Source organism: Pempheris klunzingeri, chromosome 7 (genome assembly GCF_042242105.1).
Source record: "Pempheris klunzingeri isolate RE-2024b chromosome 7, fPemKlu1.hap1, whole genome shotgun sequence".
NCBI classification, from domain to species: domain Eukaryota; kingdom Metazoa; phylum Chordata; class Actinopteri; order Acropomatiformes; family Pempheridae; genus Pempheris; species Pempheris klunzingeri.
Window position 1 is genome coordinate 7918001 of NC_092018.1, and position 18224 is coordinate 7936224.

Sequence of the window (18224 nt, forward strand, 5' to 3'; positions counted from 1 at the left end):
AATGTTTTTCAGTGTGTAATACATTTTTATCTATTGCTATGTGTGGTGATTCATCTAAGAAATCTACACAGCAAACCTTTTCTATTCTGTTTAATAGCACCTCCAACTGGTCAAAAGAGCTCAGTCAGGTCAAAGCATCACTTATCAAAAATAAACATTTAACAAATTCAGCATGGACCCCAGATAACAGTTGTTGCGCTTCCTAATATTTCCTGAAGGTTCTTATGGCTGAAGGTTTTCATGGTTCATTTTCTTCTCAGTAGCATAAGGACTAAACCAAGAGAAGAAGTTGGGCCTGGTCGAGTGGGGTCGCCATTTTTTGTGTGTGTGTGTGTGTGTGTGTGTGTGTCCCTTTCAAAAGATGCATGTAAAGAGGCTGCATTTGGATCCAGCCCAAGTGAAACTGCGGTACTCTGCAGGAATTGGGGGGGGGGGAAGAAAGTGAAAGCTTGTAATATTTTGAAGTCTGAATATCTTATAAATCCCTTTTAAAAAAAAAAAAAAAAAAAAGTTAAGACAATTTAACAGAAAAAGCGAGATCATTTTCAAAGTACATTGATCATTTATTTTGCATAAATATATAAAATACAATATAAACATGTCACATCATTTCTTCAACATTAAATCAGTATAATAAAGGATCTTACAAGGAACTGAGTGTTTACTCCCTTTTATGCGCATTGTACATCTGTAAATCCTTAGCGTTAACATGGGCTTGCACCCAAATAGGAAAAAGTGGAATTCTTTCCACTAGCATGCCAAGCTCCATCCTGTGTCCTCAGTCACCAAAAGGGAGCAGAGTGTTACATCCACTTCTCACTTTAAGATCATCATGACCAGATATTAAAAAAAAAAAAAACAAACACTACTCAACAGACCTCAGTCCAAAGGCACTGCCCGACTTCAGCAGTCTCAAACCCTGTTAGCCACAGAGCTTCAACACATGAAGCAAAATACTTAAAAGCAGGCAGGTGAGGCTGCTCCATGTTTTCTGCAATATGCCTTGGTAAAGGAGTAGTAAAACTCTGTTTTGGATCCTACAAGAACAATGGACCAGCAGCCCTGCTCTCTGGCATCTCAGTCACACCATTGCTTCACCAGGAACTATTAAGTCAGGAGAATAAATCAATGCCACTGTATGAAGATGGCGATTTTCCCTGCATGTCTGTACCATCAGCAGCTGTGTGACTCAACCATAGAGAAGTGGGCAGGCATGTGTGATTAAATCTAAGACACCCTGTTCTGCATGTGTGTAACATTTAAAATGACCTGCACAACAGGACATGTGCAGCCTATACACCAGACTCAGAACAGTCAATGTAAAAGTGAAATAAACAAACCTTAATTTCAGTGCACAACTAAAAAGCCTGAACTGGATTTCTTAAAAGCTTTGAGTAGCATGATCAAGTCACAAAAGTAAAATGATCTCAGCATTAGAAGCTTTGATATAAAATATACAGCCAAGGGTCCAACAGTGTGACCACTGGTGAAGCTCTACAGTCAGTGTGAATGGTGATGTTGATTTCTGGCATCCAAAATGTCTCCTTTTAAAAACACACCATAGAAGAAACTAGAGGGGTATTTGGACATTCCATAGCAGAACATGGGTTTTACCTTCAGTGTAAACAAAATTAAATAAAAACCCTTCAGCTTGGGTCAATACATCTCTTAAATATAGCTTTGGTCATAATTTAAAGATTGTCTTTTGCAGTTGCAAGTAGAAAACCAATCCAGAAGAAAAAAAAAAAAAAAAAAAAAAGTCCAAACTAATTGGGGTTGAATCTCAGACTGCAGTGGTTTGCTTACGCACATGAGGTCAACCCCGAAACCCTCTGATGAGCAGAGTCCTGCGTCACTCGTCTTTTTCGTGACTGGCATTTCCATTCATAACTCCGTTGCTGTGGTGTGCCCATGTCTGAGCCTGCAGCACTCTAGGCAGTCTCTTGCCCTTGGTGTAGGCGTGGTACCAAAAGTTGAGGAAGAGGAACAGGAAAATCAGGCCATATGAGCCGATGATGTAGATGAAGATAGGGAACTGGTAGGGGCAGTCCTTCATGAAGAAGTACTGAGAAATGTGGCTGGTCACCAGGACAAACTGGATCTGGGGAGCAACAAAGAAAGGGAGGGTTTATTCTATTGTTGGGACAGGTCTGTATAAAAGTACACTTCGAGAAGGAAAAGGAAAAAAAAAAAAAAAGCCATCTTGTGCAAGACCCATTAACACACACGCACCAGCTGAATGGTAGTGAGGTACTTCTTCCACCACAGGTACTTCTGGTAGTGGGGGCCCATGGCAGTCAGGCCATAGTAAGTGTACATGATAACATGGACGACACAGTTGAGCAGAGCGTGGAATGTCCCGAGACCGCCTGAAAAATACACAATGCAAGGTCACTAAATGTCAAGACATTTCTGCTCATTTAAATTACTGCTTGTACATTCATTAAAAAAAAAAATATATATATATATATATATATATATATATAAAAGACAAGGAAATTCTACCTGCTGCAAACCGAACCCCAAACCACCAGGTGAAGGGCATGATTGAGTGATGGTAGACATGAAGAAATGTCACCTGGCTAGTCTTCTTCCTCAGCACAAAGAAGATCTGAAAAGGGACACAAGTATAGTTTGTCATCTATAAATAAATAAATAAAGGGGGTGGTGACATTGGTAGAACTCAAGTGTAAGTTTTAGTGTTATGTTTGACTGATTTTGGGACTCACCGTGTCCAACATCTCAATGAACTTTGAAAAGTAGTAAAGCCAGCATGTTGCCGCCATCTAGAGGAGACAGTATGGAACATTTCACTACATGTTCATGAAAACATCTACAGTAGATCTTTAACCATGTGTTCAAAATGCAAGCAGATGCTGCAGTACACCAGAATGTGGAAATGAGCGGCTTACCCTCACAGCCTGTGGTGAATCAGAGTAGTCGACCAGGTCGCAGTGAAAAGAATATCCTGTACCCCATCCTGACATCACAAACTGAAGAGAACAGCAGTGTGGTTAATGACAACAGATGCCATGGAAATGATTTAGAATTAAAATGAAAAAAAAAATCTACAGGGGACAATGAACATCAAATCAATGTATGGTTAGAATAAGGAGGTAATATTTACACTAAGAGTCTAGACAAAAAAAACAAACAAAAAAAAAAACAGTACATTGATAAAACCCAAGTGCACCTGAAGACAGCAGGTGCAGGGCAAAGTCAGTCATGTTGAAGTTATGCAGGTCTGAGGCAACATGTGCACAAGACGGGGCAGTTTCTGGTTTTACCTCAGAGTTATAGTCACGTGTGAAAAGAAAACAAGAGCATTTCACAAGACTGCTTATGGAATGTGTTCAACAATGAGCTTGTGCTCCCCCCCACTATGAGCCTGTGGTATGCGTCCTTTTGTAAACTCTTGCATTAAAAGAATGATTTCAACAGCATAATTTTCATGCCTACTGCACCCAAACGATAAACACGTCGACTCACTTCATAGCACATGTAGAGTGAGAGAGCCACCACGCCGAAGTTGTAGGCTATGAGAACTCCCTTGAGGTCAAAGGCTTTGCGGTTCTCCATCAGTCGAGGCCCCAGCGACGTGACAAAGTAAATGTATGCCAAGATGATGATGGTCTGGGGGAGGGGCGACGACATAAGGAACCAGTTCCCCGTCCGCAAGTCTGTGATAGAGGCATGTTGACAGGTTTGTTAGATCTAACTGGGTGTAGAGTTTTACATTACAAACATGCCACAGGATCGGCTTGAATGCTTGTTGCGTTTTAGCGCTCAAAAGACTCACCTGCGTTTTGGATGAACTCATCATAGATGAGTGCAGCTGAGGACTTTATATTATCAAACTCCATTTTCAGGCAAGACCCTTGCAATTCACCTGGAAGAAGAGCAAAAAGTTAAAAAAAAAAGGTTAAAGAAGTCAGTTTGGACCTGATATGAGTCTAATGGCATTTGGAAAAGAAGCCCAACACACAATCGGGGTCAGTGATGTTCATGTCCAAGAGCAGCAAAGAGGCATTTGTTTGCTGAAATGTTTGTACGTATTCAAAAGCTTCTAAATAAACAAAAAGGGAGAAGACACTGCATTCAAATGACCACAGCACACTTTCATGTTGAGGAACCATCAAGGTTAATAAAAAGGCAAGTAGTTCCTCTACTTTCACCAGTTTCGACAAAACTGCTACCAAACAACAACAAACAATGGCATTTGTAGTTGCAGTACAGTACACTAGCATCCATGACTGACCCCCCCCCCCACCCCCACCGTACAGACCAGTCTTTGCTGCCCCTCGGAGCATCTGAGGCAGACAAAGCCAAGAGTTGTAATGGGAGTACAATGAGTAGTAGTCAGTGTCTCTCCGTTCACAGAGAAACAACAGTGGGACTAGAATTTGTTCAACACACATGCATGCGTGGCCAACGTAAAAATAATACACACTGTGTGATGTCAGAGTGATGAGCTTAATTTTGTGGATTTTCACCAAAGCAAATGAGAGAGAATTTTCCCAGTGATCCCAGTGGCATCTGCTGCAGCAATTAATCATGACCCAACAGCCATATGGTTCAGTTAAATCAAGCTGCTGCATAAAATACAACATGGCGGTTAAGAGTTTGTGGACGATGCCAGTGGGGTAAAGTTTCACAATGACTGGCTTGACTGGTTTGTGAAACGCATCTGTACTCTGGGTAAGACGTCATTAGGAACTTCTCAGAGTAATCACTTTCACAAACCACAAGTCAAATCAAATGTTGGCACTCTATATACCTTTTAGTTTCTACAAACCCATGTGCCATTTGTACAGCACTGAGAGTAAATGTGAATAAAAATCCATCAGCACGTGTCTGTTAACCCTACATGACAGGTTTTCAAGGTGTGTCCTCTTGAATGTAAAAAGAACTGAACAGAGCAAGTCACTGGGTAAACTGTGGAGAAAAAAAAAAAAAAAAAAGACACTAATGAAGATGTGGCAAGCCTTGACTTGCCAATTAACGTTATAGTCAGGGATCCTGATGTAGAGGTTGCTTCTCTCAGGAGACAGATCTCCTGCTTTTATGTTCTTTAAATGTCAACTCCCACAATTTACAAAAGGACAGAATCCATGTTTGAGTGAGGACATTGCACAAGATCTTTACAGTAAAAGACTATTTGTCTTTCACCATCATTTCCCTATTCTTTTATCTGAGAACACTGACCTCCTCAAACAATACACAATAAAAATTTAACTCCCTGGTGGGTAGAAGCTATTCAAATTTGAGGTCATGTAAATGCACCTACTTTGGAAAGAGCTTCTTCTTATGTAGTGATATTCAGTTAGAGCACCATTTAAGGCATCCACATTTTTTTTTAAGTCAATGTCAGATCATATTGCGCACCAGTGTGGCTGTAATCCTCATTAAGGAGCAGACCTGATGAGGACCAGGTGACGCCACTGATGGAAAAAAACCCCCCAAAAAAAACAAGTCGGACAGGCCACCGTCCACCTCCCAGAGACAGGAAGTGTCTCAGTAATCACAGACACGCGTTTGCATCCACACACCGGTGGTCTCACACTTTGTTTCGATCATCTCCACAGTCATTCTTTTGGCTGTTTTATCATTTGGCTGAGAAAAAAAAAAAGTTAAACTACTAACCTTTGCTGCTGCTGCTCAGTGAAAATCCTTCAGGTTTAATAGTCAGTATCCAAACGCCCCTCTCACCTGCGGCCACTCTACAGGTGTGCTCCTGGCTCAGCTCGCGCGCTCTCACTGCGCGTTCTCCCCGGTCCTTATGGCAACCACGGGAGGCGGGGCCTGATTTCCGGTCGCGCCCCCGCGCCCGCTGATTGGCTAGTTTCTGATTTAAGTTCATTCTTATGCGATGTCTCATCTGAAACTGTGATTTTGCAACGATACAGTATATCCTCCTTCGACGGAATTAATAACTGGTTTCAGTAAAAAAAAAAAAAAAAAAAAAAAAAAAAAAGGCCACGCCAAAAACCTCATCAAAATTAAAAGAAATGAAGAAGCATTCCCAGTGCTTTTATTGGAGACAAGGTAGAAACTGTACAATCAAGACACTTCAGGTAATGTGAGAAAAAGACAGCCAACTGATACATTAGACGAGACAAAAAGAATCCAGGATACAAATAGTGTTTTCATCTTCAAATATCACTAGAGTGATATAAAAGAATTAATGGTAAATTATAAAAGGATAATGTTTATCCCTGTAATGTGTTTTTTGTTTTCAGTATGAAGCCTCATTTGAGTTGCAGGTGTTCACATGGTAATAAGGCCAATTTGTAAAACTGAGAGGGGAGCGGGACAGGTCAGTACCACTCCTCGCTGCTGGTTTCAGCAAGCAGCAGACAGCTGAACTTATAAACAAATGCAAATTCTGCCAGCAATGGCAACAAGACAATGTGTGTTTCTGATTGCCCAGTCACTCCCATGTCAGGATTATGGGCAGTCTCCTCTCAACTCAGCTGCAGGAACACAAAAGCTGAAAGATTTCCACCACACCCGTTTCCAAAGATGACAACCCCCCCCCCCCCCCTCTCTACATGAGTCCCTTTAACCACAATCTTCCATAACAAATTACAAATTGCATAAACCCAATATCATGCCATCATCATAACAGGTGCGTGAGTGCTGTGACATACAGTAAAGATGCTTTCTGCTTGTCTCAAAACCTCCAAAAACATGTAATTTACACAAACAATGGCAGATGTGTACCATGGTGAAGCGGGTTAAGAAAACTTCAGCAACAAAATGCTTGCTATACAAGGAGCATGTTGTTTTTACATTGTCATAAAAAAAATACAAAACAAGAATAACGATGCTATATCAAATGCACATGACCATCATACATAACATTATGCATGTGTATAAAGTCGTACAATTATTTACACATTTCCTTTTAATTTAAAGGCTTTTTTGTCTCTGATAATGAAACAGATAAATTTCCCTCAGCCCATAATTATCTTCACAGGTGTCCGAGGATGTGTGCTCATTTGCATGGTCAGACACCTGTACGTCCGCTTTGTCCACTCATACAAAACACCAGCATCAATCTTCATCACTGCTCCATGCGTCCTGAAAGGCAGGGTTCACTGACGACTGGCCAGCAGCAGCAGCCTGTAAGCCACCGAGACATTCAGCTCAATATCAAGTCTGAATTAAATCACTCCTCTTTAAATAAATTCATTATAAAAAACACTATACACAACCATATACAGTATGTGTCTGCACTGTAAGGGAAAAACACCACACAATACTGTCAAAATTGCCTGACAACAATTTGTATATGACTGATGACAACTACTGCTGCGTTCATCTGCTAAAAGTAGTTAAACGAGTTAAACTGGGAAAAGAGAGAGCGGTGAGACGTGGTACTTTGCAATCAAATAAGTACGACTAGAATGCAGAACTGGATAATAGTGTCTGCGGGCTGGTGTGTATCACTGTGTGCCAGGTAACACCAAGGTGGCATAATTTAAATTCCTGAGATGACACTGTCTATGACTTCATTGTCATTCATGAAAACACAGTTACGAAACATCATGTTCACGTTGTCATTAAATTCTCACAGTTGGCTTTACAACATATAAAGTGAATTTATTACATTTCAAAGTGTAATTTGATTCCACAATTATTCCTGATATGATTTTATCTATATCTTGTAACCTGCTGTTAGGACAAGTACCTCATTTGCATTGTTTGACTCTTCTTCCATATCTGAGGCACGAAGGACAGGAACCCAGGCTAAGATGTTACAGTCTTTGCCTCCACTATACAGCTCCTACAAATAAAGAAGAACAAGGACAACTCAGTTCTGACATGTTGGTTCATATACTTTTAGAGGGAATGAAAGCACAACTGGTGCGGCAGCTTAAAGCGCTTCTACGCTTTGCCAAGTGAACTCATGGGACACACACTACTACACACTACTACTGTACTACTAAAGTTACCTAGTAACTACAGTGTTTCTCAGCACTAAAAGTTACTGCCAACGCTTACATAAAATCATCATCACCATGTTAGGTTATTCTTAAAGGACACTTGAGTGGAAAAGTGAACAGCTTAATTTATCAGTTTGGTCTAAATTGTATGAAGAATGATATGATAAATATGTGTTCACCATGTATTTGCAGATATATTGGGAGACTTGAATGAAAACAAACACTGGTTTCAGTCAGATATTACTGTTATGTCAATATTTAGCCAATTGCCATTGTAAGTCCATTGTAAAGTTAGCAAGAGAATAAAACTAAAATGGCCTTTTTTTTTTAAAATTCAAGCTTGTTTGCCACTGATGTTCTGAAAAAAAACAAAAAAACAATAAAAAGTAATAATCTGCATATTGTAGTGATCTGAATGATGATGTTAGAATAATCAAATTTGGGCAGGAAAACAGTACAAATCAGGTCAACCTGTAAGAAATAAAATAATGGACTCTATGCTGAGTTTGGCAGATGTGCCATAGGCATGTTGCCCTCTGCTAAATGTAACATTACATTTCCACGCTGAATTTACAAATATTGACAGCTCTTCTACCTTTTTTAAGGTCTGGAAAAAGCCCGTGTGAGGAAACTGAAAAAAAATCAGCTCAACATTTTGTAAATAGATAAAAATAAACAATTATTTTTTTTAGCTTTTTGAAAGCATTCTTACTTAACAGCATTTCTTCACACCTCCCTAAAACGTTTGCACAGTACTGTACATGCAGCAACAAAAAGAAAGTTACTGTACATAACAAATTGGTTAACATCCTCTTCCCACTGGCTTCAACCCTCAAACTGCAACAAGCACAAGCTGCATGTTACAGATACCGGTGAATCCAAAGTAACATCTGTATTTGACTCTAGTAAAGGAGATGGTATGACTTTAACCTTCATCATATGACTGACACACAAAGGGGATGCCTGTATTTGCATTTACAGCAGCTCAGGAAATGTTGACTTAGCCATGTTATCTAACTGCTATGCTGACTGCAAATTTCTAATTGCTCTTACTGCAGTTACATCACCACAGAAGCTGAGGAGATAAAAATTAAAAAGACGGTGGACAGAGAGAAACTGACCTGATCTCTCTAAGCGTACGAGACAAACTAGATCTGACCAGTGGGAACAAACAGAAATAGAATGGAAATACAAACAAGGGCAGCACTGCAGATGATAGATGGGTATATTGATGCAGGAAATAGTCACCACCTGGGATTTGTCTTACCTGGTAGTCTGCGTGGAACTCGCAGCAGTCGACGTTGTTGTAGTGACCCCTGAGCATAGTGACCAGCTCTCCCGTGTGGACGGCGTACACTGCCACTGAGCTGCCGCATGGCACAAACACAAACTCTGGGCTGCAGCCACGTGACACTGTGAACTGTAGTCTTTTACGACTCTCATTGCTGACCTTCCCATAATTTACCTGAGAGACAAAAAATTTAGGGCACATAAGATTCAGATCATGTGTTTATATGTCCACATATAATCTACTAATAACACCAAACAATGTGAGATGGGTTGTTGGATTATAACACCTTTCCCCCATTGTGCTATAGCTTGAAGATGGAAAAATGCCCTCCATGGCAACTGTAACACGAGGCAGCGGAGCAGGAAATTGGACCAGCAGACTGTGAGAAAGCCCAGGGCAAACACCACAGCTTCTCTTAGCTTTAAGGTAAGGTTATGTTTCAGCGATGTAGGGTTGTGAATGGGGTTGGTTATACAAATTTGCCATTATTTCATGTAGACCAAATGCTGTAAAGTCAAGTTTCTTAAAGACTGGCATCCTATTGGTTTTAGTCTGGGCAGAAACACCAATTCAGAGCAATCAGTGTGAGCACCTATTTTCTATTATCACGACCAAAACTGAAATAGTCAAAGAATCTGTCCTGAAGAACCTGTAAGAGTGTAAACAATACAGTTAATAAAGTTAACAATAATTCCTATTGAACTTGTCTACACACCATCACCACATCATCATTCTGGACAAGATGATTATTTCAGTGGCCCCATACTAGTATCCCAATTAGAGGGTTTTTAGAGAATATCCAACAGTTTAGAGGACAATGTACCGCTTTTAATAATTCCACTGTTGCCATGAAAACTGAAGAAAATTGAAAAAAAGTAAAAGATAAATTCAAGAAATTTTTTTTTGTACAATATTTGAAATACAACTAGATGACTTTTACAGAAATTTCAACCTGGCTGTCATGTTCACCCCAGCAGTAAAACTGCCCCAGTTAAACTTTGAGAATAGTGGATGACAACAAATACTAAACGTCATGCCTAGCAGTCGCCTGGAGGGCTCAGTAAAAGTTTAAAGACACGGTTGATGTGGTTGATTTTCCTGTCCTACTTAGAACTTGTACAACACAATCTTGTATCAACTGCAGAGACTTTACAGCCTCTAGGTAGCCCAGAGGAGAAGGCATTACAGTGACCTCATCTGATAGTAATGGAAGTGCACTCAGGCCTCTAGGATTCCGGTGATGGTGTGCACAAATAATCTTTGTCGCTTTCTGGCTTTTAGGAGAGACATAACAGAAAGTGGCCACCACTGGCAAGAATAAGTTCCTCTTTCTTCTAATAGGTTGTAAGAAATTCATAGATTGATGTGATCATTTCAGCAAATTAAACTAATATTGATTAATATTTTGGTATTAAAATTGAATTACATGACTCTAATGTGGAGTCAGGACCAAACATTGAGCCTTGTGGAACTCCACATGTAATACTGAGACAAGACACTGCTGATGAAATGGTACAATCAAATCAATCAAAACAGGTGTCAACAGGATCACTGAGGTCAAAGATAGACAGTTTGGCTGGATCTGAATTCACTGATGACCTTAATGACCACAGTTTCTGTAGGCCCCTAACCCAGTTTGGAGGGTGTGAAATGAGACATTTCAGGTATTTGTTCTTCACACTTCTTTCAAGGATTTAGTTTGTGTGAGGCAAATGAAGTGGGTTTGCAACTGCTGCATCTGCAAGGACACAGCATTTACTTTCACTTTCATTCACACATACATGCACACATGCACACACACCTTACCAGTGTGTTTTCTCCAGTGGCACTATTCCATAGTCGCATACGGTCATCAGTTCCAGTCGTAAGGAGGTAGAGGCCATCGCCAGTAAAGGACAGGCCATTCACTCTGCCATTATGAGCTGTGTTCACTGGTTAAAAACCGGAAAGACATGGTAACATGCATTTTTCATCACTTTCTTCCACATCCTTATCAAGAGCCAACACTACATGCTTTCTTAAAACTCCTAGTATTGCACAGTATAACAGATATAGCTGAGATGAATAGATAACGGAGATAAACTGGTTTAATTGCTTTAACTGTTTTCTAACTAGTCATTGGCCAAATTGGCTTGAACACAAACAGGACCTGAGGCCAGAAAAATAGACATTGTACGCATAGAATGTTAACCTGCCGTCCTGAGAGATGTTGTACAACAGACTTAATTTTCTGTCTCTATATGTATTAATAGCAGCATCAGTTACCAGAAAGGTGCCCGCACAGTTCTACAGTTTACTATGATTATTATTATCAGCTCCTATTGTATATAAAGATAGTATGTCTGTGAAGTATCACTGTAAGGTATATATGCCATACTGGGGGGTTGTTTAATGGAGATCTTGGACAGTGATTGGTAGATTGATATAACTGAGTGAGGGGAAACGTATGACAGAATGATGCACCGTGTCAGCATAGTAATTATTAACCACTACATTTTTACCCTGCCAATTACACTTCAGTGGGCTGTCCGGCAATAATCTCTGTTGTGATGCCCTTTAATGAGTGTGTTTTCCATCTTTAAGTAAAGGCTAAAATATCTACCAAGGGCCCTGCCCACTCAGGATGAATGAGGAAAAAGACACTAGAAAAGAAAGAAATGGGGAGAGGTAACAGTACCTGCCTCAGAGGAGGCTTTTGACTTGTCTCCATTGTGCTGGTCCAGAGTGAAGAGACTACCAGAAGCCCGACGCACATCCCATACTTTCACTTTGCTGTCTGCACTTAGAAGGAAAATGAGGGAGTTATTTTCGTTCAGCACCCTCCTGGTTAATTAACAAACATAAAATCCTGTAAACTGTGGGGTCATTTTCCTGCTTTCCTCCTCTACACACAGGAGCTTCCCCAGGTCATGTTCCAGTCAAGGGGTGCCATTCACCCATTCAGGCCAACTGTGGCACCTGAAGTTGGGGAAGTCCTGTCTCTGTCTTTGGAGCACAGTTTAGCTGTCTGATTGGGTTTGCTGGCACCTTTCAGACAATGCTTTGTTGTCAGGGTTACCAAGGTCACAGGCGATAGCTGTGTTATGCTACAGACATTGAAAGATAGACTGTTGGAGGGAGGTGTTGGTGGTGAAATGGAGATCAATACAATGCAATCTGGGGTAATGTGAATAGTTATAGTTTATAGTTTTCAGAGAGCCAATAGACTACTCACACATATTTGTGGTACATTTGGGCATGGAATAACTTGAGGGAAGCATCAGGCAGAACTGAGGTGGCATCTGGCAGTATTCACACTGTGTTGATGCTTCCTCTGTTCTCCTCTGCAGAGCATCAATAAACCTTCTTGCCTGAGAGTCTAGTCAGCGGATTCAATGGTTTCCATCACAGCATAAACTATTCACAATTAAATCATCCCAAAAGTGAAATACAGCGATGTATACTGTAGGTATATCACATGTTCAAACTGAGGAACATATATACCATTGTGTATAAGCCAGTGTTTGTTGTTAATGGTCAGTTGCCAGTTGTTTTCAAAATCACTTACAGTCCACAGGGGCAGTAGCACACTGATCCCAACTGCTTAATTAGCAGCTCTAATGTAGCATAAAACAGGTGGGGACTGTATCTACCATATGCTATACTGACAGGGCTACTAGAGTGCCACCGTGCCTATCAACCAGCAAAGTGGTGGCATTATCCTTGACTCGGGGTTGTAATGTGGCCAGATGGGCAGGAGCTGAGATGACAAGAACTGCTGAGACACAGCATGGTGGGGATTGTCCTATAACTGGCAATATTCTATGATGTGGCTCAGAGGACAAACTAGGCGATGGTTTCACTGAGTGAGTCTCCACAGAAACACCGGCAATTAGCAGCCTACCTGGCAGTGGCTAAGATATGCTCGTATCTTGGCGACCACCTCACAGACAGGACCTCAGCTCTGTGACCTAGACGGGGAAAGTTATTGTTCATATGTGCGATAAAAGGAAAAAAAAAAGGAAAAGCAAGCGTGTGTATTTGTGGTCTCGTCCACTAACCCTGAAGAACATGAATCCGTGAACCAGACTTCAGGTCACACAGCTGGATTTTAGGGTCTTTGGTACCAACTAAAAACACAGAGACAAAGAGACTTAAGGTGGGAGGCTCACAAGGCTGACATTCCTTATTTAAACACAGAATAAAAGAAATTACAAGAATAACTTAAAAGTTGGAAACTACATTAAATCATATATCATAAACAATACTATATTCCTACTTATCAATATTGTCAGACTTTAAACTGTGTCCGTATAATCTGCTACAATTTGTGTATAAGGGAGAGGTGCTTCAAAGGGGTAAAAACTGGAATCCCAGGTTCTCGCAGATAAGGTGTGGTAAATATGAAAACTCACTGATTCGAACCTCTGATAAACATGAGCTAACACACCCAGCATGTATACTGGGAGGAGGGCAAGGTAGTTGGTGAAATTTAACATAAAAAGAAGATGTAGATCAGCACCTAATTAAAATCTAAATAGTCAAATTTATGCAGAATTAATGAGCTCCTCGTGCTTTTGAGGAACAGATTTCCTAAACGTAAAATAGAAGACTCCACGGTTGTTTGTGACTTGTTTGTCAAGCATCTGTAACACCTCTGAGAGGGAATGACACATTGAGAAGAGAAAAACAAACACTGTGATTGTCTCTGGCTTAGAAACAGGCGTGGCAAAGAAAATGTGTGTGTATGAGACAGGGAGCTCCTCTGTGCACATTCTCAGCAGGTACGAGTAACCGGTTGATCCTGTTTAGTGACATGGCATCCAGATTTGTTGACTTTTTTCTTCACAGAACTCTGTCTCTGCACTGGAACCTATGTGTAACCCACTTGTGGACAACTTTTGTCCCCTCCAGGTGCATGTCACTATAAAACCTGGGTTAAAAAGTGGGTTACAAGACGGGACCAGTGCCAGCAGCATACTGTCAGGAAACAATAGTACAGTGCTTGAAGACGCAAAATGATGACAGACAGGGCAACGAGTGAGATTTTACTTCAATGCTTTTTAGCTTGCAGTGATAGAAATGCCAACAAGTACTCCAGCTGGTTTGCTCTGCGTCACTGAGATCAGCAAAAACTGTGGCTACATCCACAGGGACTCACCTGCGATGAGACTGTGCTTCCTGGCGATGGGAGACAGGTGGTGGTTGTAGACAGTGCCCTCAAACTCAAAGACTTCAGCAGGCTGGAGAATCACAAAGTGAGAGAATGAGAGGGAAAGGACCAGAAAGTGCAAGTTAGCAAGCTATGACAGAAAAGCAGCTAAGTGCTATGAATAGCTGTGTATGTATGCTGAATTACGAATCTCAATTTCATGACAAAATATGCAGCCGTCACCTTAAATAAAGCCACGGCCTTAAATTCAAACTGTAGTATAAATTTGCGAGATTGCATGGAAGGAGTTCAGAAAACAAATTAGGTCAAGATAAAGCAAGTGGGGGCACACAGCAGCTCAGAGCTCAGAAGGCAGCACAGCCAAGCAGCAGTGGTGGTTACAATGCAAATTCTTCAACAAATATAGAAAGCCTCTCTGTGCCCCATCTGTCAGTGTGCGCCAGCACCGACATGGACTCGGCCAATGGGCACACACAGAGGAGGCTCTGTTTGCATAAAAATGCCACAAATACAAATACACTATGTTCACCCTGATGCAAAGCACGCAATAATGTGCAAATAAACAGCCACAATAAATAAGTTAATAGGCATGAGCGTGTGTGCTTGTTGGGACAGAGACAGAGGAACCCACAGAGGATAACAAATAAAAGGTCGGTGGGTTCTTTTCTGTCCCTTCCCTGACCTTTTGAGGTAACTGCAGTGCCAGTGTAACTCTAGCACAGCTTAGAGCCTGCCATATGGGACTATGGGGCATAGCAAGGTAGAAAGCATGAAGCATGAAAAAAGAAAGAGAGGGGAAGAGATAGCAAAAACAGCGAAAAGAGAGAAAGGGCAGCGGAGCTATAAGAAGGCAAATGTCAGCTAGCTACTTTATAAACCAATCTCCATGCACCGAGTTACCGGTTTACATGCATAATTTCATGTGTTGATTCTGCTCTGTTGTAAATAAGCTTAGACTGGACAGCATCATATTGAAACGTCTTTCTAGTTTAGTCTATTCCAATTTACATACTGCACATGGGGGAACTCATAGTACAGGTGTACCTAATAAACTGGTAACTCAGCCTATATCACATTTAACATAGAGTGACGTCGTTTAGTGGACTTTCCTCACCTTCAGTGTCTCAGTGTCCCAGACTTTCATGGTCTTGTCAAAGGAACTAGAGACAAACATGCCGGTGTCATATGGATACCACTGGACTGTCTCAACACTGAATTTGTGGACATGCCGATTCGACCTAAAAAACAAAACAAAACAAAAAACAAAGTAATAAAATGCGACCACGGTAAGGCAAGGCAATTTTATTTGTTTATTTGTACAACGTGCAGAAGAGGTACATTATGAAAAGGACATTTAAATACAATAAAATAGCAGAGACAATAGAAAATAAAAATAAGATAAAATGGAATAAGACAGGTATAAGATTACAAAAATAAAAGTTAGAGTGCAGTGTAAGAAATTAATGAAGTATTGCATGTAATGACAGGAAGGGGCAACCAGGAAAGTCTTCAGCCTTGATTTAAAAGAGCTGAGAGCAGCAGCAGACCTGCAGTTTTCTGGGAGACTGTTCAAGATATGTGGTGGATAAAAACCAAACAGTGCCTCTCTATGTTCAGGTTTGACTCTGGGAGCAGAAAGCAGACCTGTCCCAGATGATCTTTCTGGATGGTTCATGGCAAAGCAGCAAATCAGAAATGTACTTTGGCCTTAAACTATTCCGTGCTTTATGAACCAGCAATAGTATTTTGAAGTCAATTGCTTTGCAGACAGGAAGCCAGTGCAAAGATCAAATAAGCTTTCTGAATTAAGTGCAAGTGTCTGATTGACTTTTTGGGGAAACCTATAAAGAAACTGGTGCAATAGTCGATCATATTGAAGATAAATGCATGGCCAAGTCCTGCTGAGACATAAGTCCTTTAAACCTAGATATATTATTCTAGTAATAGTAGGATGACTTCATAATTGTCTTAATGTGGCTGTTGAAGTTCAGGTCTGAGTCCATGACTACACCTGGGGTTACAGGTGAGCAATGCACAACTTCTTAGACACAGATTCTTGCTTTAAACTCAGTAGTGATCTGCATCCTCCAACTATGTTCATAAAATAAAAAATAAAATAAAATAAAACACAGTTAATAAATTCTGATATAACTGTTCAGACTGAGATTTGACTGACTAAAAACCAGACCTGAGTATCAAAAGAGGGAAGGAGCATCCTGATTCAGGCTATTTCAGTATGTTGCCTGTAAAACAGGGTTGTGAACAAGCTTAGAAAGACGTGGTTCTGTGTGAACTTAATGCAGTGCTACCCTCTATTGGACAGAGTAAGTAAATGGAATAACACTCACCTGCCTACTGTGCAAACTGCCTTGCAGGTGTACTGTGGTTTTCTACTGTAGTTCTCCAGGTCATAAATGACGATCACACCATCTGCTCCTCCAGACAACATGCTAAAAAACACAGCCGTCATGTTTTTTTTCAATCAAAGTGTGACTGCCAGTGGTTCCAGCTATCACAGAAAGATTTATGGTTTACACTAGGTGACTGGAACAACTCTGGCATTTGTTATTCCTTTGTCTAGGATAGACCTACAGCTGCCTTTTGGCAGATTTTGCTGCTTCAGGTATAAAAGTGCCACCATGAAGGAGTGTGTGTGTGTGTGTGTGTGTGTGTGTGTGTGTGTGTGTGTGTGTGTGTGTGTGTGTGTGTGTGTGTGTGTGTGTGTGTGTGTGTGTGTGTGTGTGTGTGTGTGTGTGTGTGTGTGGTGGGGGGGTGAAGAAATTAATAAATCAATAATGGCACATTAGCACAAGGTGAACTTACTATCTGCCTTCTATCACTTCAATGTCAATGGTGTTGATGCCATTTCCATGGATTCGGTCCACGTCCCTGTCAGGATTCAACTTCAGACTGAGGACCCTTTGGGGACACAGAGAGAGGAAGAGGATGCATCACTGGACGCTCCATGAATTCATATCAGACCATTAAAGCACAGTTAGACAATCAAAGTAAGATGATATTGGAAAAGACACATGAAGATAACAGTTAAGTCGTTTGCTGCAAAAGAGACAGAGTAATGAAAGAGACTATGAGACAAATCATTTAGTCAATCTAAGGAAAAACAGTCAACACATTTTGAACTCTGGATCATCAAAAAGGTCATTTATTGAGTGAAATGTATATAAATGCGGGGTAATAAAAGCATCTGGAGGCTTCAAGCATGCCAACTATTCTTTCTTTATCGTTTCTTAAAACTATCAATGGACAAACTCTATCCGAAAATGAGACGCCATATATTAAGATATTGGGAGCTCCCTGACAAGTTCCCTACCGCTGTGTGTACAAATGTATTTGCAGCTTATTTCTTGTCCTTTCTCGTAAAGTTACCGCTACTTTTATTCTCTCTCACCTTCTCGTTGACTCTGCTCGTCTCAGTCGCAGAGGGTCGTCCAGACCAGCCTGCCTTGCTGTCAGAAACCCCAGCATTGCTTAAACTTGAAGAGAAACTCAGTTCTTCGGCAGGATTATCCAACCTTTAGCTAACATAACCTAGCTCAGAGGCTAGCATGTTACCTGTATTGATCTATTTTTTAATCTAAACTGAAATTTTACGCATCCAACAAGCCATGGTATTATACATAAAGCCCCGTAATAGCTAAATGCGCAATTGTTATCTCATTATGTAGCTTTGCTTTGACAACGTATTGTTTTATTTTACCATAATTTCAACAACTTCGCAGAAACTCAAAAACAGTGGGCCGCCATGTTGGATCGTAATGCCCATTGAATGACGAGCGCGATGATTGGCTGCCCGAGTAAAGCCGTCCAATCA

The 18224-nt window shown here is 40.8% G+C and overlaps 2 protein-coding genes across 3 annotated transcripts; both read right to left on the reverse strand.

The window, feature by feature from the left end:
- Window positions 1-539: 539 nt before the first annotated feature.
- elovl7a (ELOVL fatty acid elongase 7a) lies at window positions 540-5736 on the reverse strand. The gene is made up of 8 exons (XM_070833890.1): window positions 5644-5736; window positions 3800-3889; window positions 3490-3680; window positions 2913-2993; window positions 2730-2786; window positions 2506-2611; window positions 2233-2369; window positions 540-2101 (listed from the first exon to the last, which is right to left on the reverse strand). Exons 2-8 carry the CDS (start codon window positions 3861-3863, stop codon window positions 1853-1855), a joined length of 885 nt encoding a protein of 294 aa, XP_070689991.1. The 5' UTR covers window positions 3864-3889; window positions 5644-5736; the 3' UTR covers window positions 540-1852.
- An 867-nt stretch (window positions 5737-6603) lies between these two features.
- On the reverse strand, window positions 6604-18157 carry ercc8 (excision repair cross-complementation group 8). Of its 2 annotated transcripts, none has more exons than XM_070833148.1 (12): window positions 17802-18157; window positions 17216-17311; window positions 16741-16842; window positions 15507-15630; window positions 14381-14462; window positions 13281-13349; window positions 13124-13190; window positions 11918-12021; window positions 11047-11171; window positions 9217-9414; window positions 7694-7789; window positions 6604-7125 (listed from the first exon to the last, which is right to left on the reverse strand). In XM_070833148.1, exons 1-12 carry the CDS (start codon window positions 17876-17878, stop codon window positions 7057-7059), a joined length of 1209 nt encoding a protein of 402 aa, XP_070689249.1. In that variant the 5' UTR covers window positions 17879-18157; the 3' UTR covers window positions 6604-7056. The 2 variants fall into 2 exon arrangements, with proteins under 2 accessions (XP_070689249.1, XP_070689248.1); XM_070833147.1 differs by having other exon boundaries at window positions 7688-7789.
- Between the last annotated feature and the right edge of the window lie 67 nt (window positions 18158-18224).